At 49.8% G+C, this 20595-nt stretch overlaps 2 protein-coding genes across 2 annotated transcripts in view; both read left to right on the top strand.

The window, feature by feature from the left end:
- The window catches only part of TMEM108 (transmembrane protein 108), a gene marked incomplete at its 5' end in the record, with an annotated part of 136504 nt that extends 133166 nt beyond the window's left edge, over window positions 1-3338 (top strand). The window contains one exon of the mRNA XM_081234636.1: window positions 2879-3338. Coding sequence (XP_081090762.1) covers window positions 2879-3001 — 123 coding nt within the window. The 3' untranslated portion in view covers window positions 3002-3338. The remainder of the gene's footprint in view (window positions 1-2878) is intronic.
- A 3546-nt stretch (window positions 3339-6884) lies between these two features.
- Window positions 6885-20595, top strand: part of BFSP2 (beaded filament structural protein 2) — a gene marked incomplete at both ends in the record, with an annotated part of 76282 nt that continues 62571 nt past the window's right edge. The window contains one exon of the mRNA XM_081235376.1: window positions 6885-7373. Within this exon, the coding sequence (XP_081091502.1) occupies window positions 6885-7373 (489 nt within the window). The remainder of the gene's footprint in view (window positions 7374-20595) is intronic.

Genomic DNA, 20595 nt, shown 5'->3' with positions numbered 1-20595 from the left:
TTGCACTGCGACCCCTCGTCCAGGCCGCCATCGCTCCGCCAACAGCTCTCCCCACTCCTGGCCACCCGCCACGGTCTGTCCTAAACAGAGCAGCCAGATGACCTTTCCAAGGCAGGACCTCCCGTCCTCCCAAGCTTCACAGGGCCCCTCTTCACACTTTGGATGGAATCCAGATTCCTCTTAGCAGTCTGGGCTGGCCCTGCCCACCTCCTCCCCCTCTGCCAGAGAGCACATACCCCAGCCCAGGAGGGAGCTCGTCCTGGCACCTGTGTGAAATACTCTTCTCCCGGCTGCCTCCACCCCTCACTTCCTCCAGGCCTCTGCTGCAATGCCACCTCCTCAGGGAGGCCTTCCCTGACTGCTCTACACAGGTTAGAACCCCACCCTCCAACCCCTGGTGCCCTGTCCCCATCCCTGCTTTGAGCACTTCTCACTGCCTGGCATTGCACCCTTCTCTCTCTGTTGACTGGTGTGCGTCCATCTCACCTGCTACGACATAAGCTGCCTGAGGGCAGGAGGGTTGTTTGCTCTGTTCACCGCCCTATACCCAGCTCCACGAACAGTGCCCAGCACGTGGTAGGTACTCTGTAAATGGTTGTCGCACGAGTGAACTTTACTCACGATTTACTCATTACCCAGCCCAAAGCCTGACACACAGTGGACGCTCAGTAAGAAGCTTTAGCTGAAGGACAAACAGAGGGACAGGCCTCACAATGGCATTGACCTTTAGTGTGGCCAGGGTGCAATTTGGTGGCAGAAGTGTTCCTGAGAACTGTTACAGTGAGTGAAAAAATAGGTCACTTGGACAGGGGGCTGGCCCACTTTGAGTGTGGGCCACGCACCCCTGGATCCTAAACTCCTCATATGCTCTTTACAAATTGGTAAATGAAACCCAAGGCTAGAGGACGGTGCCGGTGAACGTACTGTCGCAAGGGCCCTGCTTGCCGAGGCCGCCGTCGGGACCCCAGGGTCAGGAGGCTGCAGCGGCACCAGCGGCAGGAAGCTCTGCCGGCTCTAGAGTGGGCTGGTCGCCCTCCCCTCCCAGCCAGCCCCCTCCCCTCGTTCTGCTGTATTCTCAGTAGCAGCAGCTGTCCCCTCCCTGGGCTCAGAGGCCCTGCCGCCCACCCACAGAGCGACCACAGTCACAGGACCATGAGCTCACCGCCGGGCTGCCAGTGTTGGAGGCTGCCAAGTGCTTTGCCTAAGCAAGTTTCCCCGGTGCCCCGCTCCCCTCCTGGGCTGATGAAAGCCACACAACAGCATCCGGGCTGTATGGGCGGAGCTGTGCTGCCCAGAGGCGCCTGGAAACTCTTCCATGCTTTCTCTTCTTTTTCCCTCCCCTCCTTCTGTTTTCTTCTTTCCTGCCTTGGTTATTTTCTACATAACTTTCTCTTTTCTACGCAGAGTAACTTCTCCCACGTGGTTCACCCTTGAACGCTTGCGTTGTGAGAACTGTAAAGCCACAAGCCAGATCTCAGGCTCCAAAATTCCCGTCCGCAGCTCAACCCCAAAGCCCAGTGGAGAAAGAGGATTTCTGTCCCCTCGCTGACATGCCACCCTATTCTCCTTACTTAGACGGCTGGTCCCACATCCACCCTTTGGATGGGCGCACAGCTGATTCCAGACAGTGAAGGAAATTCTTGTCTTCTGAAAAGACATTTTAACAACAAATGACCTTTCTTCCTGTCTCTCCTTATTACCCATAAAGTAATACATACTTGTCAAAAATAACACGTTTTGTTTAAAAATAATCTTCAGAGTATTAATCGTGGCTTCTTAAAACGAAGCCATTTCTAAGCTGGTCTGGCCTAAGCCTGTTACATCTAGGCCTCCTGCTGAGTCTTTGCCCTGAAATAGCCTGCAGGCTCTGAGCCTTCCGTTGTGTAGAATTAGAACAAACTATGGCTTTTTTCTCTACATTAACACCTGGGCCTGAGTCTGAGAACAGCCATTTTGTGGGCCCCAAGTGCTTGCAGTCCTTGGTAGCTGCAGCCAAAGCCATTCAGATGACCCGAGCAGACTGTCTGTCTCTAGGCTTTTCCACTCCTCAGGCTGTGTAGGCGACTGAATTTTTCACTCACCACCTATTGTGCAGTCACCCAGAGATTCAGATCCCTTCAGCTCAGCACATCTAGTGCTACAAGAAATGGGTCGAGAATTCTGACCAGGCTATGGGAGGATTCGGGAGGGTAGAATTAGCCTTGGAGGCTCTGACAGGTGGGTGGCAGGAGAGGAAGGAGGTGGGCAAGCGCAGGGTATGTTCAGGAAAGGAAAGTGACGAGGCCTCCTGGACGTCTGTGAGAAAGAGGCAGGAAGGAGAGTCTGGGGCCCACGTGGACCAGGTTTGGCCCACCAGGGCAGCGTGGAAAGCAATGCCACCTCTCGCAACCTGAGGTGGAGGTGATTCAGGAAGCAGGAAGTCTTCTTTGGAAGCTGCTATAAAAGTCAAAAAAGAGCAGAAAGGGCTCTGTACCCCAGCATCAGCAGTGAGGATGGTGAAGAATGGCTGTGGGGGGTAGTGAGATAGGTGAAGGAGATTAAGGGGAACAGACCTCCAGTTATATAATAGATAAGCCTCAGGGATGTAACGTACACCATAAGGAATATGGTCGATAATATTGTAATAACTTTGTATGAGGACACACGGTTATTAGACTTATCGTGGTGACCATTTCATAATGTGTGTAAATGTCAACTCACTACGTAGTACGCCTGAAACTCACATAATATTGTTATGTTGACTATATTTCAATAACTTTTTTAATGTTTACCAAGCACTCCCAAGGGGAAGTAAACGTCCCCGTGGGTACGTTTCTTTAAGAATGGCCACCTGATAACCCCTACCCAGCTCATGCCATCTGCTCCCTCTGTCCCCCAGGACCAGCTCTCGGAGCCCCGCTCCCCAGCCAACGGTGACTACAGAGACACCGGGATGGTCCTCGTTAACCCCTTCTGCCAAGAAACTCTGTTTGTGGGAAACGATCAAGTGTCGGAAATCTAAATGCAGCAGCCCTCGCTTTGCCAGTCCCTACCTTTCGTCTCTAAATTATCAATATACAAATATATATTATAAATATAATCTTTGTGTAACCCTGACTTGATGAGAAACATTTTCAGCTTTTTTTTCCTAAGAATTGTCAACATCTTTTTTATAAGTGTGGTTTAAAAAAAAAAAACTTGACAGAGCAATCCGTGGCTTTATAAAATAAAGGTATTTATAAGCAAAGCAGTTGCATTGATTGCTTCTCTTCATAACTGTCCTTGAGCATGTGGGGGTCCCAGCAGCCCCAGGCAGGTGAGGGGAGAGACCGACTTGTACAAGTTGATGTTAAAACGGCCAAGTGCATGGCCTCTGAGGCTTCTTAAAGCTCTGGTTCCTCTCGATTCAATGTGACGGACCCCATTTCTGCCCCCTCCTCCACACACCAGCGACGGAGCTGGGCCGCCGCCTAGAGGGACACCAGCGGACGAGGAAGAGGGAGCACCTAATCCTCCCAGGTGCCCCGAGCCTCGTCGCGACGGCACAGTTGGGATTCGGATGCAGGCAGGAGCTGGAGATCGCGGAGGCATCCTCAGGCCACGCCCCCTGACATCCCACACTGGGAGCGTCCAGGCAGGACTGCTTTCCCGGCGACCGAAGGCTCCCCTCCAAGCACATCCCTGCATCCTCCCACCACCCACAAATGCATTAGACGGCGTGCCTTTCTCTGGAGAGGGTTTGGATGCGGATCCCAGCCCTGGAGCTTCGGAACGCTTGCTCTTCCCCAAGGATCCAACGTTTCGGGGTTCACCTTCGTTTTCTCAAAAGGCCATCCCATCACACCGCTGAGGAACGTGTTTGTGGAAGAAACCTTGGAGTGTGGAGCTGTAATTTTCTAAACCTTCCTCCCAGGATCTTAAAATAACAAGATTGCCAAAGCGGATGGCTCGGGAGGAAGATGTCATTGTATTGTTGCTCAGCCCTGCAGGCCTGCCTGGGGGTCACGGGGACGTCTCCCCTCACTGCTCTCTCCGTCGGTGGTCACCTACTGCCCCGTGGGCCCACAGCCAACAGGGGTCAGACCCCCAGAGATGTGAGAGGGGCTTCCGGAGATGGCTGCTTCTCCATTTTATCCCTGCTGTATAGTGGCTGGGAGAGAAGATAACTGCTTTGACCTTCCTTTCTCTAAAAGAAAAATAGTTTGATAGTATATTTTGAATATAGATGTTCTTATAGTCAGATTGGGACCTGAACTTGAATGTTGAGTCATATGTTCGTGTTATTGCTGTGGTCTCTTTATCATAACTTTTTCCTTTCTTCCTACATTTTCCTTAAAAAAAAAAAAAGATGGCCTTCGTTCTCAATGTCTATGAACCTACTTAACATGAGTTTGGTGATTGTCTGTCTTCAAAGACTCCTCAGCCCACAAAGAAGCAGGTTACGTGTTTCTCTGAGATTCATTCCGCAGCGTGTTGCTGTCTGGTCTTCCAACCTTATCATAATATTTCTGTCCGTGATTGCATTTAAAATATCAGTGTGTGTGTGTGTATAGAGAAATCCGTTTGAAAAGTAAAATTTATATATAATATATGTAATCAGAGATACATATGTTATATATACATATGTGGGATGTATGACTTATTTTTCCTTATCCACAGAATTCAGCTACCATGTATATATAAATAAACTTATTTTATTAGCCAGATGATTAAGTTGCTAATACATTTTGCATTCTTTCATTTTTAAATAACTTTTAAGTCTTCCTTCAGTACCAACACTACCTGTCCATCTGTATTTTTTAATCTGCTTTAACAGTAAGTTGGATTTTTATCCGAGTGATGAGCTAATAGCCATTTATCATTTGATAAAACAAAATCTTTAGAACATGTTTGGGATTTCTCCTCCCAAAAGTCATTTGTCTTCAGGTCTTTAGAGATACTGGTATCAAGACACCCTCCTCCCCGTCCCTGGGCTCAGGATTGTATTATAAATATCTTTGGTCAGAGAAATCTGAAGTTAACCTCGCCACTGAGTGTCACCATTCCGTAGAGTAACAGTGCCTAAACATGGCACCTTTGCAAACAACATAAGCAGTGGCTTGAGCTCTTCACTTAGCCTTGGATGATGCATCCTAGAATTCCTGCAGCTCCTGGGACCCATCAGCATCACCTGTTTTAAGAGGATGTTATTATAACACAGACTAGTGGGAGCCACGGGCCTTCGGGGTGCACCAGAGGTGGTGTTCTCAGCGAGAAAGCCACATCTAAATAAACAAGGGGCACTGCCCGCCTTTACTTGATCAAGTCGGTTCCTTAATCTGATAATCATATAACCGACATTGATATTTATAAAGTACCTTCCATGTCATTTCAAATAGAAAAAGTAGAAGGAAGAAAGAAAAAGGGAGGAGCACATAGAATATTCCAGAATATTTAACTCTACCTGTGTGACATCGGGAGGTACCCTGTTTTCTGGGTTTAGGGAGACAGAGGGGGTCCTAGATAAGTCACTGGACTAGGAGTCAGAAGAGGCCTTCTCATCCCAGCTCCGCCACCTCCTGGACAGGGGACCTTGGGTGAGTCACGGCAGCTCTCGGGTTGTCATCGCACAAGGGAGAATAGGTGATCACAGGACATGTGAAGATGCTTCTGGAGTTGTGCACTGTGCAGCCCAAATGTCAGTGCATGTCAGCCCTGAACCTACCTCCTAAGGTCGAATTGAGAACTCGGTGAAGTAAAGCATGGAAACCTGCCCAGCACTGGATGGATTCAGCTGACCCCTTCCCCTTCTCTCCTCAAGGGACATTACCACATTGCAGGATCTGGGGTAAATATCCAGCTCTGGGTTTTGGATACTTCATTTCTCTAGGGTTAAACTTAAATGCAGTGGATTTTAGGTCCATTTTGTTATCCTGGGGGCTGTAAGATCCTTTCTGGATACTGAGGGCATGAGTTAAAGTCTAGAGGGTGTCATCCAATCCTAACTTGGAACAGCCTTAAAGATCTTACCAGAAAACCTCTTGTTTTTATTTACTAGTTTTCTGGCAGTTGGAGAAACAGAGGTGTGGGGAACATCTGGAGCATAATAGGTGGCTGACGTGTGTGGGACCTGAATTTGCCCACAGTCCCTTGTCTAGTGTATGAGAGAGTTAAGAGCCCAGGCCAGTGCATGGAAACTAAGGTCCAGAGAGGTGAAGCAGTGTGGCCAAGGTCAAGCAGCTGATGAACACAGTGCGGGAGGGTGGGGGCGGGGAGGGGGGCAGGAAGGTGCCAGGGAGGGACCTGAAGCTGCTGCCGGGACTGAGGGAGGAGGCGTGAAGGAAGCAACAGGCTTACTTTGTTTCTCTGGAGTCCCTGGGGCTGCCTCCCACCAAGGCTGGTTCACAGCCATTTCCAGGCACACCTCCACAGTCACACATGCAACACAAGTAAGGCTGGAGAGCCCTGACATCAGCCCTGGAACACCTGGAGTCAGTCCTGGCTCAGCCACTCGCTGCACTTGTGATCTAAGGTCTCTGAGCCTCAGTTTACTCATCTGTGAAGTGGGGCTGCTGGGTGCCTGCCTTGCCCTCTCAGGTAGTGAAATACACAAGCCCAGATGAGCCACCTTCACAGCCTGCACTGATCCAGCCTCCCCACTACCCGCAGAAAAATCTAGGAGGTCATGTGCACAGCCTGCACATGACCCTGCGGAGAACGCCTGAGGGCCTCTCTGCACACAGCCCTTGGGGGGGCCATTTCCCTTTCAGCTTGGTGAATGGTGGAAACTCATGGAAAACAGCAGACACAGCAGCCCTGGCACAGGGAAGCTGCCAGAGAGGCCAAGTCACGGGGACGCTGGGGCTGGAAACCAAAAGCCACTGGGCTCTGCAAACCCACTAGGCACAGCAGAGGCAGAAGGGGTGATGAGCACAAGGCGGGTAGTGGTGGACGCGCCCGCGGGGGCCAGCTCCAGCATGCCGCTCCAGAGGCACAAGGCATCCTTCCGGGGAGCACAGTCATCGTCTTCCCTGGATAGCCTCCCAGCCTCCAGGACTATTGCCGTGGGTGGTCTTGCCCGCACGCCCAGGGTCTATGTAGGCATGACACCCAGTGGGTGCACAGGTGGCCTGGGTGCCCGCGTGACCCGCCGGGCCCTGGGCATCAGCAGCGTCTTCCTGCAGGGCCTGCGGAGCTCAGGCCTGGCCACGGCACCCACTCCAGGCCTGGAGAGGGACCTCAGTGCCGTCGAGGACCTGGGGGGTTGCCTGGTGGAATACATGGCCAAGGTGCACGCCCTTGAGAAAGTCAGCCAGGAGCTGGAGGCACAGCTGCGGATGCACCTGGACAGCAAGACCACGCGCTCAGAGAGCTGCAGTGCCCTCCGGGCCTCATGGACCAGCAGCTGCCAGCAGGTGAGTGCCTGGGAGAGGATGCTGACAGCTGCCTGCTGCACCTCTGGAGGGTCATTATCAGACAGCAAGGGTGCTGAGGCAGGGGGCAGGGATGTGAGCGGTCTGAGGCCAGAGAGACTGACCCTAACCCCTTACGCTTCCATGCTAAAACCGTGAAGGACAATAACAACAGTAATAATAATAATAATAATAATAATAACAGTAACAGGGCCCACCATTTACTGAGGTGCGCTCGGGGCCGCGCCCATGCCAGGCCCTGTGCAGGCACTATCTCCTCTGGGGCTCAAAGCAATGCTGGAAAAACTGAGGCGCAAAGAAGTTATGTGCCCCAAATCACACAGCCCGTCGGGAGATGGAGCTGAGATTTGAACCTGAATTTTTCCAGGTCCAAAGCTTGCATTTGTCCCATCAGCCTGGGCTGACTCTGTAACCTTTGTGTTAAGAACGGGTTTTTACAGCCATCGTCAAATGGAATACCACTGAATGGATGTGGCATTAAAAACAATAGCTAAATGGAGGTGTGTTCCTGTATCCATTTATACAGGGCTGTCCTGTAGAAATCTGAGCCATGCAGGTAATTGACAAGTTTACTACCCACAGTAATAAAAGTAAAAAAAACAGGTGAGGTTAATATTAGTATATCTTATTTAACTCAATGTGTTTTAAATGTTATTTCAACATGTAATCAATATAAAAAGTATTAATGAGATCATTTACATTCAACGAGAGCTTCTGCAATGATGGAAATGTCCTGTATCCTCGCTGTCTAGTCTGGTAGCCACCAGCCACCTCTGGCTATTGAGCACTTGACCTGTGGCTAATGAGACTGAGGAGTTAACACTTTTCTTTCATTTTCATTCATTTAAATTTAAATAGCCACATGTGGCCAGTGGCTACCTTATTGGCCAGGGCAGGGCACAGAGGTTTCCTCTCTGTCCCTTTCTTGGTCAGGACCTGCTCTCCAGGGTGCCAAGCTCATCCGTCACGTCTGCCTGCAGCCTGTGGTTCTGACGCTGGGGCCGCAGCCAGCTTTGCACAGCTCACCTATCTCTTTGTGGGTGGCTGGCTTCTCTCCTCCCCCACTCCCACAAACGCTGGCCTTGGCATCCCTCTGAGCTAAATCAGCCTCTAGCCCAGCCAGGAACGGCCAGCTCAGACCCTTCGCACCCTGGGGCACCCAGCACGCAGCCCACGGGGGGAGCTCACGGACCTTCACTCGTGTGTGGCCGGGTGATGCTGGGCAGACACACGCAGGGGCTCCCCATTTGCCCCTCCTGCCTCCCACTTCACCCCAGGGTGCTTCTCCCCCGCCGCCAGCTGGTGCCTAGCTGACGGCACGGTACGCATGACACCCAACACTGTCCTCTCAGCTGTTCCCCAGAGCTGCTGTTCTGCTGGCATCCATCTCTGCTGTGAGGAGAACCATCTTAGAGCAGTCCGGGGCCTTAAAGCTGGCAAATCTCAGCCAGCCATTCCTCCAGGGTTCTCTCCAACAGTGCTGATTCCAAATATCTGTGTCCTGTAAACCACCAGAATGCCCTTATTCCAATATTTCAGCATTTGCCAGACAATTTCTTGCACTCAGATGCCACACTGACTTTTCACGAGAGGTCAGGCATCCCAATTTGTAGGTCAAAAAGTATGACCACAAAACCTAGTCCATACCCAAGAGAGACTGACTTGGTCTGGCTCTAGAGGTTTGGGCAACTTTTACCCAACTTCTTTGAGCCTCAGTTTCCTTATCTGTAAAATGGGTATAATAACGCTGTGGGTATTCCAGCAAGTCCGTAGATAAATAAGTTGCATAGGTCCTGCCTGCAGGTAGGCTACAGACCAGAGAAGTGCACAGTGAGAGCAGTACAGGCACAGTGCTGTGGGCTGGATGCCAAGACAGTCAGCCCCCGAATGGGGGTCATTTTCCTTTCAAGTGACTCTAAGTGAGATTCTAAGTATGAATACAGAGTTCTCTTTTTCCTCTTTTATAAAACATGGACTTGAAGATACAGTTAGAACAACCTATAAAGTGGAGTCATTTCTGTATCACACAGCCCAGTCCTCCAGCCATGTTTAGCTCTGTTCCATCAAAGAGAACAAAAGAAAATTCTACATATCTGAGATAGACACATGATTTTTTTTCTGTTGCTGTTGCAAAACTGACCCACATTCGGCTCTAAGGCGGCTTTGCCGATACCCGCTCTCCACCCCGTTATCTCCACCCCGTCACCAGGAGGCTCACTTGGACATGTGCCATTTGACTGCATTCTGTCCCGTCTGAAAACCCTCTGGGCTCCTCCTCACCCACAGGACACAATCCACGACCCTGGGCTCAGTCCACAAGGCCCTTCCGAAGCCACCTCCATCCTAGCCACACCTCCCACCTGGGAGGCCGTGAACACACCACATGCCCTTGGCCAGGCTACTCCTCTGAGCTGCTTTCCTGCTCCTTCTGTGATCGCTTGACAGCCTGCACATACATCCACTGCGGCAGTTACCAGGTTGTCCTGTGTCATTTGCAAGTCTAGACCCTCACAGTCCAGGATCACTTAGGCAAGTGGAAGGGGCACAAGCTGGGGGTCAGGGGAACCTGCATTTGACTGTTGACTCTGCTTCATACTAGCTGGGTGGCTTTGCATCAGTTACTTAACTTCTCTGAACTTGTTTCCTCATTTGCAATTTGGGGATCACTTTATCTACTACACAGGGCTGTTAGGGGGTTAACTGAATGTAACGTATTTAGTAAAATCAGTGACTAACAGCGTAGAAAGAAAGTTTCACTGCTGGCACTGCAGATACCTAGAGCCATGTACACGATCGATGCTCAGAGATGAGCGGGACCTCCCTCAAATCCTGGTTCTGCCACTCACGTGGACCACCCACTCATGTGCTCCATGTCTCCCTTTCCCCGTCTTTGAAATGGACGAACACCTCACCAGTAGAATGGGCCACTATGAGCATGAAATGAAATAAGATGTGGAAAGGGGCTGTGCACGTGCAGCGTGGCATCCTCAGTCAGAGCACTTGCCCCCGGGGGCTGGGCCTCTGGCCAAGGGCTTGCTTTTGGAGCCACGGCTCCCTTCAGGGCCTTAGCAGGACTCCTTCCACCCCCACCAACAGTGTCCTCTCGTCACCCAAGAACCTGGGGAGACAGCTCCCTCCTAAGCCCTCTCTGTCCCCAAACGGTAGGCCCAACTGCTGGGCACTGAGAAACAACACCCTTCCCCCTGGGCGGCAGGCCTCACTGCCTCCCTGGGTGCTGGTCAAGGAGCCCTAGACGGCCCCCACCAGCCAGTCCCCTCAGAGCTCAGGAAGGACCCGACACCCCCCCACACCAGGCCGTCTCCCCGTTCCCGGCCTAGAGCTCAGCCCCCCGCACCTCCACAGTTCAGTTACTTCAGGAAGCGGCGCCTTCTCCTCACGGAGTCTCGGGGGCAGCCACACGTGCTGGGGGTTGCTGGGATCCAGAAGCCGAAAACTCTTGTTCCTCTGCCCTCGCTTGGACTTCTTGGCCTGGAGCTTCCTGCCCATCTTCCCAAACACCTGCCCCCACATTCCTTACCCTTCACAACGCTCCCTTACCCTCGCCCCTTGGAAGCCCATTTTCCTCCATCTGCCACCACCTCCCCGCCCTTGTGCACCCAGCAGACCTCCTCACCCTTCAAGTCCAGTTCAATGGCACCTCCCCTGTGAAGCCCTCCCTGATCTTCTTTGACTCCTCAGGACCAGCACTGTGCTTGAGGCTTGGGATCAAGCTCTCCGTTACTGAGCCCTGAAGGGGCTGAATGGTGGTTGGGCACCTAGAGAGACATGTCACCTCCTCCTTAGCCTGGGCCCCTAACAGAATCCAACAGGGACCTCTGTGGCCCAAGAGCAGGCTGGGCTGGAAGTTCATTTCAGCGGCACATTCTCAGACCAGGCTGCAGGAGCCACGGGGACGTTCAGAACAAGTGACCAGCATGATTTCCTTTTATGTCCAACATTTCTGTAGCTGTTTGTGAAAAGAGAACAAAAGGTTGGAAGGGGACAGGGCAGGATTAACTGAGAACTCCCAGAGCCTTTCTGGGAAAGGGTCTCTCCCATAGCCTCTCCCACCCCCACCAAGAGCTTTCACTCACCAACCATGAGGAGACAAAGGCACATATTCAGGAAAACAAAGAAGGGGTTGAGAGGGGGAAAGAGATTGTTGCCACTGTGGGAAAAGCCACAGCATGGAAAGCAGCCCAGAACGGGGTCTCTAGCAGGGGTTCACACCATAGCAGGGTCGGGAAAGCAGCCTGAGGAAAGTGTCTCCATCCTCTTTCACTGTATACGTTTGTGAGCCTTGGAAGAACCAGGGTCAGTCAGGGCCAGCTTCACGGGTATTGGCCGAGTACAGCCCTATGGAACCTGAGCTCTGAAGGCCCCCAAAGTTGGGTTTTAAGACTCAGTAGCCACCATCTTGAAACTCTCACTAGCTGTATCTTTGAATCTGTATTTTGTAAGTGAAGTCTAAGGGCACGATGAAGCGTGGGTCAGGAACTTGGAGCCTTGGCTCAAACGGAGTCCCTGTCTCCCGGGGACAGCCAGGTCCCATGACCCCTGGAGACCCGAGGCCTCTCCTGAGCCCCCCTCCTTGCCCCACCCCCAGCAGAGGCCTGGTCACAGGGGCAGGGAGGGGCAGGGTGGCATGTTGGGTTCAGTACTCTTGGGGGTCTCCTGTCCCCCATGGCTTAGGGTGGCCAGTATATAGGAAAGGGAGATGCCTGGCTGGACTTCCCCATCCCTGGCCAGGGCCTGGCACCTCAGTCCAGTGGCTGGCAGGAAGGGTAATCCCTCAGTAGTGGGCCACAATGTGCCCCAAGTCATGAGGCCCAGCCCCCTGGGTGCCTGTGAGGGTCGCAGCTGCCCCTTGACCATCCCTGTGCTCAAGGGATTGCAAGATTAAACAGCAAACATGACCATGATAGGTCAAGAGAAAAACCAGGAAGAAAGGAAAATCTTAGTACTTTTAAAGGCCCCCTTTCTCCTGCTTTTTGAACACGGAGCTCTATATTTTCATTTTGTACTGGGACCCACAAATTATGGAGCCAGTCCTAGTTAGAGTTAAATGTATATGAAGTTCCTTTTCAAGTCCGAATCTCTCTCTGTGTGACTCAGCTGTGTTAGAAACTCTCAGCTATTGATACTTCTGCTAAGCAGTAAAAACAGATGGAAGAATTCCCAGGTGGTGGCCACAGAGGCCAAGGCGGACTCGGGCACCAGCCCACTGCTCGGGCAAAAGGTGGCCCTTTCCGTCTCTGGCTTTGCTGAGTGCTCTGACTTTCCTTGCCAAGTGAATAATACTGATAATAAGCTCTGGCAGCAACATCAGGCCCTTTCATCCTCTAACAGGCCAAACACAAGGTTGGAATTAGCAGCCTCCCTTCCTCGGAGCTGCGGATAAAAGGAGAGTGGCGACAGGGGAGGTGCAGCCGCAGAGTCTCAAAGCACAGGGAGCGGGCGGAGGCCAGGTCCATGGAGATGCTGCCTGGGGAAGAAAAGGGAACGTGGCGGCTTAAATCTCCACCGAATTTAGGGGTCTCCATGGGAGAAACCAGTGGCTTACACCTCCAACAGCAAAGGCTGTCAGCTGGAGTACAGGAGAAATCAAAATTATTGAAAGGCAAGAGGATTAGAATTTTAAATATGCCTGATGTGAATATTTTCCCTGCTCTCACAGTCCCTCTTTCTGTCCCTTGCAGAGAAAGAGAGCCCATACTCTGGGGATCTACCTATTTGGGGAAATAGCTGGAAACTTAGGCAATCTAGGTCTGGGCCAGGTTTCTCTCCCCACAGCACTTGTGGTCCTAGCAGGTTTTTAAATAAAAGATACGAGAAGAATCCTCCCCACTGAATAAAAAGAAAGGCAACAGGGTCATTGTTGTGATTCACAACCTGGTGTCCCTGAAAGGGGGAAGGAGAAAGAACTGAGCAGTTTTAGAGCCAGCAAAAGCTTGAATGCATTTACCCAAGACAAACCACGCAGTCTACTGCTCCAGAAATACAATTTCTTTAGTGAGAGGAGGCCAGTAAGATAGTTACTCTGTTAGCTGGTCTATAAGGGACACTGACGTATCATTAGAAATGTAACCATACGGAGAAAAATATATTGAGAATTCCTCTGAGGGAGAGTGCTGTGTAAGACTGAAAAAAAATCCTCGGACGGAGCAGGGGAGGGGAAGGAGGCTTGAGGCTCTTGACTGAGTAATACAGGTGGTCAGTAAGCTGCTTTCTAAGAAAGGTGGTTTCCTGGGGGCTCTTGTTTTGCTGCATAGAGTGTCTGGGAGGGAGCAGAATTGCTAAAGAATTTAGGGGAGAGACTGAGTCCTGTTACTCGGGGCCTCTGTGCCCTTCCCATACGCCGAGCTCAGCCACTCTTAAATCTCTTAAGATCTGTTAAAATATGAGGTCCGTGCTGAGGAAGGGGTCGGAGCAGTCTAGACAACTGAAAAGAGAGGCTGTGCTGCGAAGACTGGGGATGATGAAACCAGAGAGCCCTGAGGTCAAACCCGGGCCCCACATGACCTCGAGGCAAGTTCTTCCTTGATCTCTCCGCATCTTGATACCTCATCTGGATAATGAGGATATTTGGAGACTTTCTTGAATGATAAATTGTCTCTGAGAAGAGAACACTAGTGCCCTTCCTGCAGAAATTAAAAAGAAAGGGATGTGTACTATCTCTACTACTATGTGACATTGGTCAGACGTAGTAGTCAATGCAATCAGAGAAGAGAAAGTGATCGGGAAGCACCAAGAACTGGAACAAAAAAGGGAAAATGCTGGTCTTGCTGGAGAGTCCAAAGGTTCCATGTGACAATTTTACAACAAACAATAACATGATTTTAGTAAAGTAGCAGGTTATAAAAAGAAATAAAGATCAATGCCCCTCATATCTATAAGCAACAAAAAAAGATATAACAGAAGAGAAAATCTCATTTATGATAGCAAAAAATAAAATGAAATACCTTTAAATAAACTTAACACGACATGTCCGGGACTCCCCTGGTGGTCCAGTGGCAAAAACTCCACCTTCCAATGCAGGGGACGTGGGTTCGATCCCTGGTCGGGGAACTAAGATCCCACATGCCGCAGGGCAACTAAGCCCGTGCTCCACAACTACCGAGCTCGCATGCCTCAACTGAAGGGCCCGCATGCCGCAACTACAGAACCCACGCACCCTGGACCCCTGGCACAACAACTAGAGAGAGAAAACCCACATGCAACAACTAGAGAAAAGCCCACACGCTACAACTAGAGAGAAGTCTGCATGCCACAACGAGGAGCCCACGCCACAGCTGAGACCCAATGCAGCCAAAAAAGAAAAGAAGAAAATAAATGGGACTTCCCTGGTGGGGCAGTGGTCAAGAATCTGCCTGCCAATGCAGGGGACACGGGTTCGAGCCCTGGTCTGGGAAGATCCCACATGCCATGGAGCAACTAAGCCCATGCGCCACAACTACTGAGCCTGCGTGCCACAACTACTGAAGCCCATGTGCCTAGAGCCCGTGCTCTGCAACAAGAGAAGTCACCGCAATGAGAAGCCCACACACCACAACAAATGAGTAACCCCCGCTCACTGCAACTAGAGAAAGCCCTCGCCCAGCAACGAAGACCCAATGCAGCCAAATAAATAAATAAATTCTTTTAAAAAGAAAAGAAATGAATAAAATGAATAAATATTGTTTAAAATGTCCAAAATCTATATGAGACTACAATAAAACCCTCCTGAAGATACAAATGGAAAGAAATACCATGTGCTCAAATATAAAGACCCAATAGTATAAAGATGTCAGTTCTCTGTATTAATTTATAAATTTAATGCAATCCTAATTTTTAAAATACCACAGTTGTTTTTTCTTAGTAGTAGATGGGCTTGTCATAAACTTCATTTGTAAGAACAAAAAGGCAAGAAGAGCTAAGAAGAAAAACTAAAAAAAGAAGAGCAAGGGGAAGGGAAAGCGCTCCCAGATAATAAAACATACTAGAAAGTCTCGATCATTAAAGCATTAAAGTACGTGAGGGATAGGAAGGCCAACGGAACTTAAAACAAAATTTAAAAGTAGGACCCACTGTATATGGAAATTTAGTATTGATAAAGGCAGCATCTGAAACCAATGGAGGACTTTTCAGCAAGTGCTATTCAGGAAACTGGATAGTCATAAGGAAAATAATAAAATAGGATCCATCCCTCACTGTACTCTAGGATCAATTCTAAATGCACCCTAGATTTAAATGTAAAAGAGGAAGCCATGGGGCTTCTCTGGTGGTGCAGTGATTAAGAATCTGCCTGCCAATGCAGGGGACACGGTCCGAGCCCTGGTCCGGGAAGATCCCACGTGCCGCGGAGCAACTAAGCCCATGCGCCACATCTACTGAGGCCCGCATGCCTAGAGCCCGTGCTCTGCAACAACAGAAGCCACCGCAGTGAGAAGCCCGCACCGCAATGAAGAGTCGCCCCCTCTCGCCGCAGCTAGAGGAAGTCCGCGTGCAGCAGCGAAGAACCAGTGCAGCCAAAAATAAATAAATTGAAAAAAAAAAGAAAAAGAGGAAGCCATACAAAGCTAAATTCCTTTATAACTTGGCTGTGGGAACATTTGTTCTTGATACAATTCAAAATCTAAAAGCAATTTATTGATTTTTTAAAATATTGATAAATTTGATTACCAAAAATTTTTTTAATTTTACATTGCCATATAACACCATAAGCACAACTGAAAGATAAATGGCAAACTAAAAAAGAAGTATTTGCAACTTAGAATATAAAGTGTTAATATCCCTATTCTATAAACAGCATTTAAAATTTGAGGTTTAAAAAAAAAGCCAGCAACACTCTTATTTTTAAATAAGCTAGAGATATAAAGAGACATTTGAAATAAAAATTAAATGAAAATGGTTCTTAACCATACAAAAGTTTGCTCAACTTCACTCATGATAGAGAAATACAAAAATAAAACAAAACAAAACCTACCTGAGATACAATTTTCACCTATCAGATTGGCAAAACTCCACAAATATGTCAATCTGTTTTGTTGGTGAAGCTCCAGGGAAGTCCATACAGTACTGATGGGGATAAAAAATGTTGCAACCACTCGTAGAGAAGAAGTCGGCAATTTCTAGACAAATTTATATGCATTTATGTATATTGAATTTGATCCAGCAATCCCACTTCTAAGAATCTCTCCCAATGACACATTGGCAAAAACGTGAACAAGAAGTATGCATAAGACCATTTATTTCAATCCTACGAATAATGGCAAAAGACAGGAAACAACCCAAATACCTATCAATAGGGGACTAGTTGAATAAGCAATGATAAATCCACAAAAGGTATGAGGAATAGCTCTGTAACTATTATGGAATGATCACTTCCAGGGTATACTGTTGAGTTATCTTCATAATTTAGCAATACTGTACTGAAATATCTGAAGAAGAAATAATATGATATCTAGGATTTGTTTAAAATAATCTGGGGTGGGAAGGAAATGTGAGGGGATATTGGTGAAAATAGGCCATGCGTTTATAATCATTGAAGCTGGTGATGGTTATATGGGGGTCCATTATACCATTCTTTCTTTTTATATATGTTTGAAATTTTCATAATAAAAATGAAGATAGAATGTCTACCTCCTAGAATTGGTCCATAGGTATTAAATGAAATAATGTATGTAAATTGCTGGGTGCATAAGCAATACCCAGTTAAAGTTTGTGGAATTGAATAAACAAGAAGTTAGAGACATTGAGTGGGTAGTAACATAAACAACTGTGTTTATATACATGAGTTCATGAGAGGTTCAAACCACAGACACTGCAGGAGTTTAGAGAACGAGTGGGGTACTAACCAGCCCTCAGAGGTGCCCCAGGAAATGGAGATGAAATGTGAGACCCAAAGAACCTGCCAGAAGCTCGGCATGGACCAAGTTGGGAGTCAGGACCAGGCATGACCGTCTGCAGGGCAATCTGCATGTGGGGTTGACTCCCCAGCTGTCAAAGGGAAAGTCTGCACTGGACACTTTGTTAAAATCAGCAAGACAGGTTTTATTCAGAGTACAGCAGTAGGGAGAGAGACTTCAGAATAGGACTGAGAACACTGAAGGAGGTTGAGGTAGGGTGGTCTAGGTAATCCGGCCACCCGTGCTTGCTACCTGGCGCTTATCCAGAGGAGAAACACACCTCTCATATCTTTATGACACGAACAAACGGGAGGCAGTGCCCCCCAAGGTTAGCACCATACCGTCCTACAGGAACCCAGATGTTTGCATTTCACAGGTCCTGGAGGAAACATTCTGGGTTGTTGGAGATTCATATCTCGAAGGAGTAGAGAAAGCACTACAGTTCCGAGTTTCCTAAAGTAATCGTCTAAGAAGAGGAGGTCAGGAGCCTCTTGTCAGGTTTTGGCTGGAACAGTAAATTCTTTGGCAGCGTAAGCTTTCTCAGGCAGGCATTTCAAGGGGGCTGGGGTCATCCTAGGGAGGTGGCCTGGAGCAAATGGAAGCCATGCTAGCGTCTGGGCAGGTCACCTAGTGGAGGGAGGGGGTGGCTGGAGGGTGTGTGCAGTTTTCAGGTCTCACCTCCAAGCGCCAAGCTCTCCCGGTCTGCGCCCCACCTCCCTCAGCTCTCTATTCCAGGAGTGATACACCGCAGCGCACAAAAGGCAGCCCACAGGGGCTGGGCAGGGAGTGCTGAATACAGAACCAGGCAGGTTCAAGGTTTCCAACCAGAACCCTGAAGAGAAATGCCGGAAACAGGCCGAATGCTCCATAGGCTAAGTAATGCAGCAGAATCCTCTGCAGTTGCAAGAAAGAAACAAGGAAGCTCGCTCGGTACTGATGGGTAGCTAGCACCAATCTACATTTTTTTGAATGAAAAGGCAGACTGCAAAGCCTGTCTGTGCTATGCCACTGTTTGTTTAATTAAAAAAAGGGAGGGAGGGAGGGAGGGAGGGAGGGAGGGAGGTGGGAGGACACCCCCTCTCTGGAGCACACACAAAGTGGTGGCAACGGATGCTTCTAGCGTGGGGCTGGGGGACTGGACACAGAGGCAGAAGCAGGCTTCCTTGGGACTCCTGCACTGTTACAATGTTTTATCTTAAAAGAAAATGAAGTTATAAGTAAAACTCCTGCCAATGACTTGTCACTGAGGGCCAGGGAGGGGAGGGGGTATTCCAGCCAAGTCCAGGGCTGCTGAAGTCCCCACAGCCTCACAGAAGCACCAAACCAGGTGGGAGGAGGAAGTCTTCTCCACAGCCGCCTCTCAAGACAAAACCCCTACAAAGTTCAAGAGCCATGTACAAGAGCAATAGGAAAGACCTCCTCCTGGTCTGTACTCTCCAGAAGAACTAAGTTAAAACTTAACCCAGGCGAGTGCCGAGGACACACGTGGTGCCTCTGTACGGGGAGTTATTGAAAGAATGGCTGAACCCAGCAGAATGTAATCCAGGGCCCCCGGCGTTGCCCCAGAGGGTTTATGCTGATCCACTGAAGTTGAGGACTCAATTTAGGAAAATAAAACCTAGTTTATTGTTGTCTGGCTGGGGAAAAGCACATAAAGATTCATTTATCTGGCTGTAAACGAGCTGGTAGAGCTGAGCGTCACAAATGCATTATTCAGGAGAAATGAAAAGTTATTTCAGCCACTACCAGTAAGTAATGAAAAGCAGTGTGCAGGGAGTGGAAAACTCCATCACAGAACCGACCTGCTATCGGAGAGCTGGTCATTTTTATTTATTTATTTCAGGGACCAGTGAATAACCATCTAAATAAGTCTTAGGGGAAACAAAACGCTACAGCCTGGAGAGAGAAATGAAGTTAGAAAGGCCCCCTCTCAGCAGACTCTGGGCAAAGTTACACTGGAGGCTAAGAACCGTCACCCCCCACCCCCCACCCCCCACCCCCATCCCAGAGCGCCCGAGGCCCTGCCCTCACTCGCCCTCCCTGGCTGCCCAGAGCACAAGGCCTCACCACCAGCCTTTAATTGTGTCACCTCTTCATCCTCTCCCACCCCTCCTGGTAAGGGCCTGATCTCGGGTGGCCTCGGCCTGCAGTGGCTTGAAGCAGGATTTCTGTTCCCAGACAGAGATTGAAGTCAGGCCCCGGCAGTGAGAGCACTGAATCCCAGACACTAGACCACCAGGGAGAGTGGCCAGTGACAAGGCCCTGGCCCGTCAGCCTTGTAGAAATGAATTTTCATCAAGAGACGGAAAGTAGTGAAACTACTAATGTGTTTATCAGGAGTAAAAAGAGTACGTGTGAATACACTCACATGGACGGGCTCAGAGGGAGAGTCGTGCCCTCGTGGTAGTTTGAATCACTTTTTTTTTTTTTTTTTTTTTTTGCGGTACGCGGGCCTCTCACTGTTGTGGCCTCTCCCGTCGCGGAGCACAGGCTCCGGACGCGCAGGCTCAGCAGCCATGGCTCACGGGCCCAGCCGCTCCGCGGCACGTGGGATCTTCCCGGACCAGGGCACGAACCCGTGTCCCCTGCATCGGCAGGCTGACTCTCAACCACTGCGCCACCAGGGAAGCCCTTGAATCACTTGTATGGGGCATTTCTTCCGGGTTTCCTCTGGCCAGTCATCTTGCTTTGCCTGGCTCTGAGTCCGTATCCGGTATATGTGGTGTAACTCAGTGTCCTCCCCTGTGTGCGTGCGCGTCTCTTAGCCAAGATGGATTCTAGTGAAGAAGCCTACGGGTAGGTTGACATCACCTACTACGGGATGATGCCTCCTCCCCTTTCGGTCCCCGAGGAGCCTTTCTGCGCATGTGTAGTCAGGAAGTTCTCCTTGACCTCGGAATGAGGGACACATGGCCTCTTTGTCTCTTATCTGGGCAGGGCTCAGCTCCTCTTCCCTCCTGCTATTGTCTTCATCGTGGAGTGTCTGTCCACAGGGGACCAACTCCAGCGGCTCAGCCTGCAGCCCATCCATCTCCTGCCTCAGGCCCGCTGCTCCAGCCTGCTCCCAGCCACTCTGAGGAGGAAGTTTATCTGATAAATGAATTGACTGTTACTTGGGGAGGGATGTGTCTCTTAACTTAGTAGCACTGGTTCATGTACAGAATGAAGGTGGAAACAGCTTTTGGCCCATCGGTGGCTGTGAGGTATGAATGAGACAAGGGAGTAAAGCTCCTGGCCCTGGCCCCCGGGGGCACTGCCTGCAGAGCGAATTGCTCCTGGTGGGATTTCAGTGCCCACAGGTGCCTGGGAGGGAGCCA

The sequence above is a fragment of the Mesoplodon bidens genome (genome assembly GCF_964165515.1).
Source record: "Mesoplodon bidens genome assembly, chromosome: 5".
Classification (NCBI taxonomy): domain Eukaryota; kingdom Metazoa; phylum Chordata; class Mammalia; order Artiodactyla; family Ziphiidae; genus Mesoplodon; species Mesoplodon bidens.
This window is presented reverse-complemented; position numbering and strand designations above follow the sequence as displayed.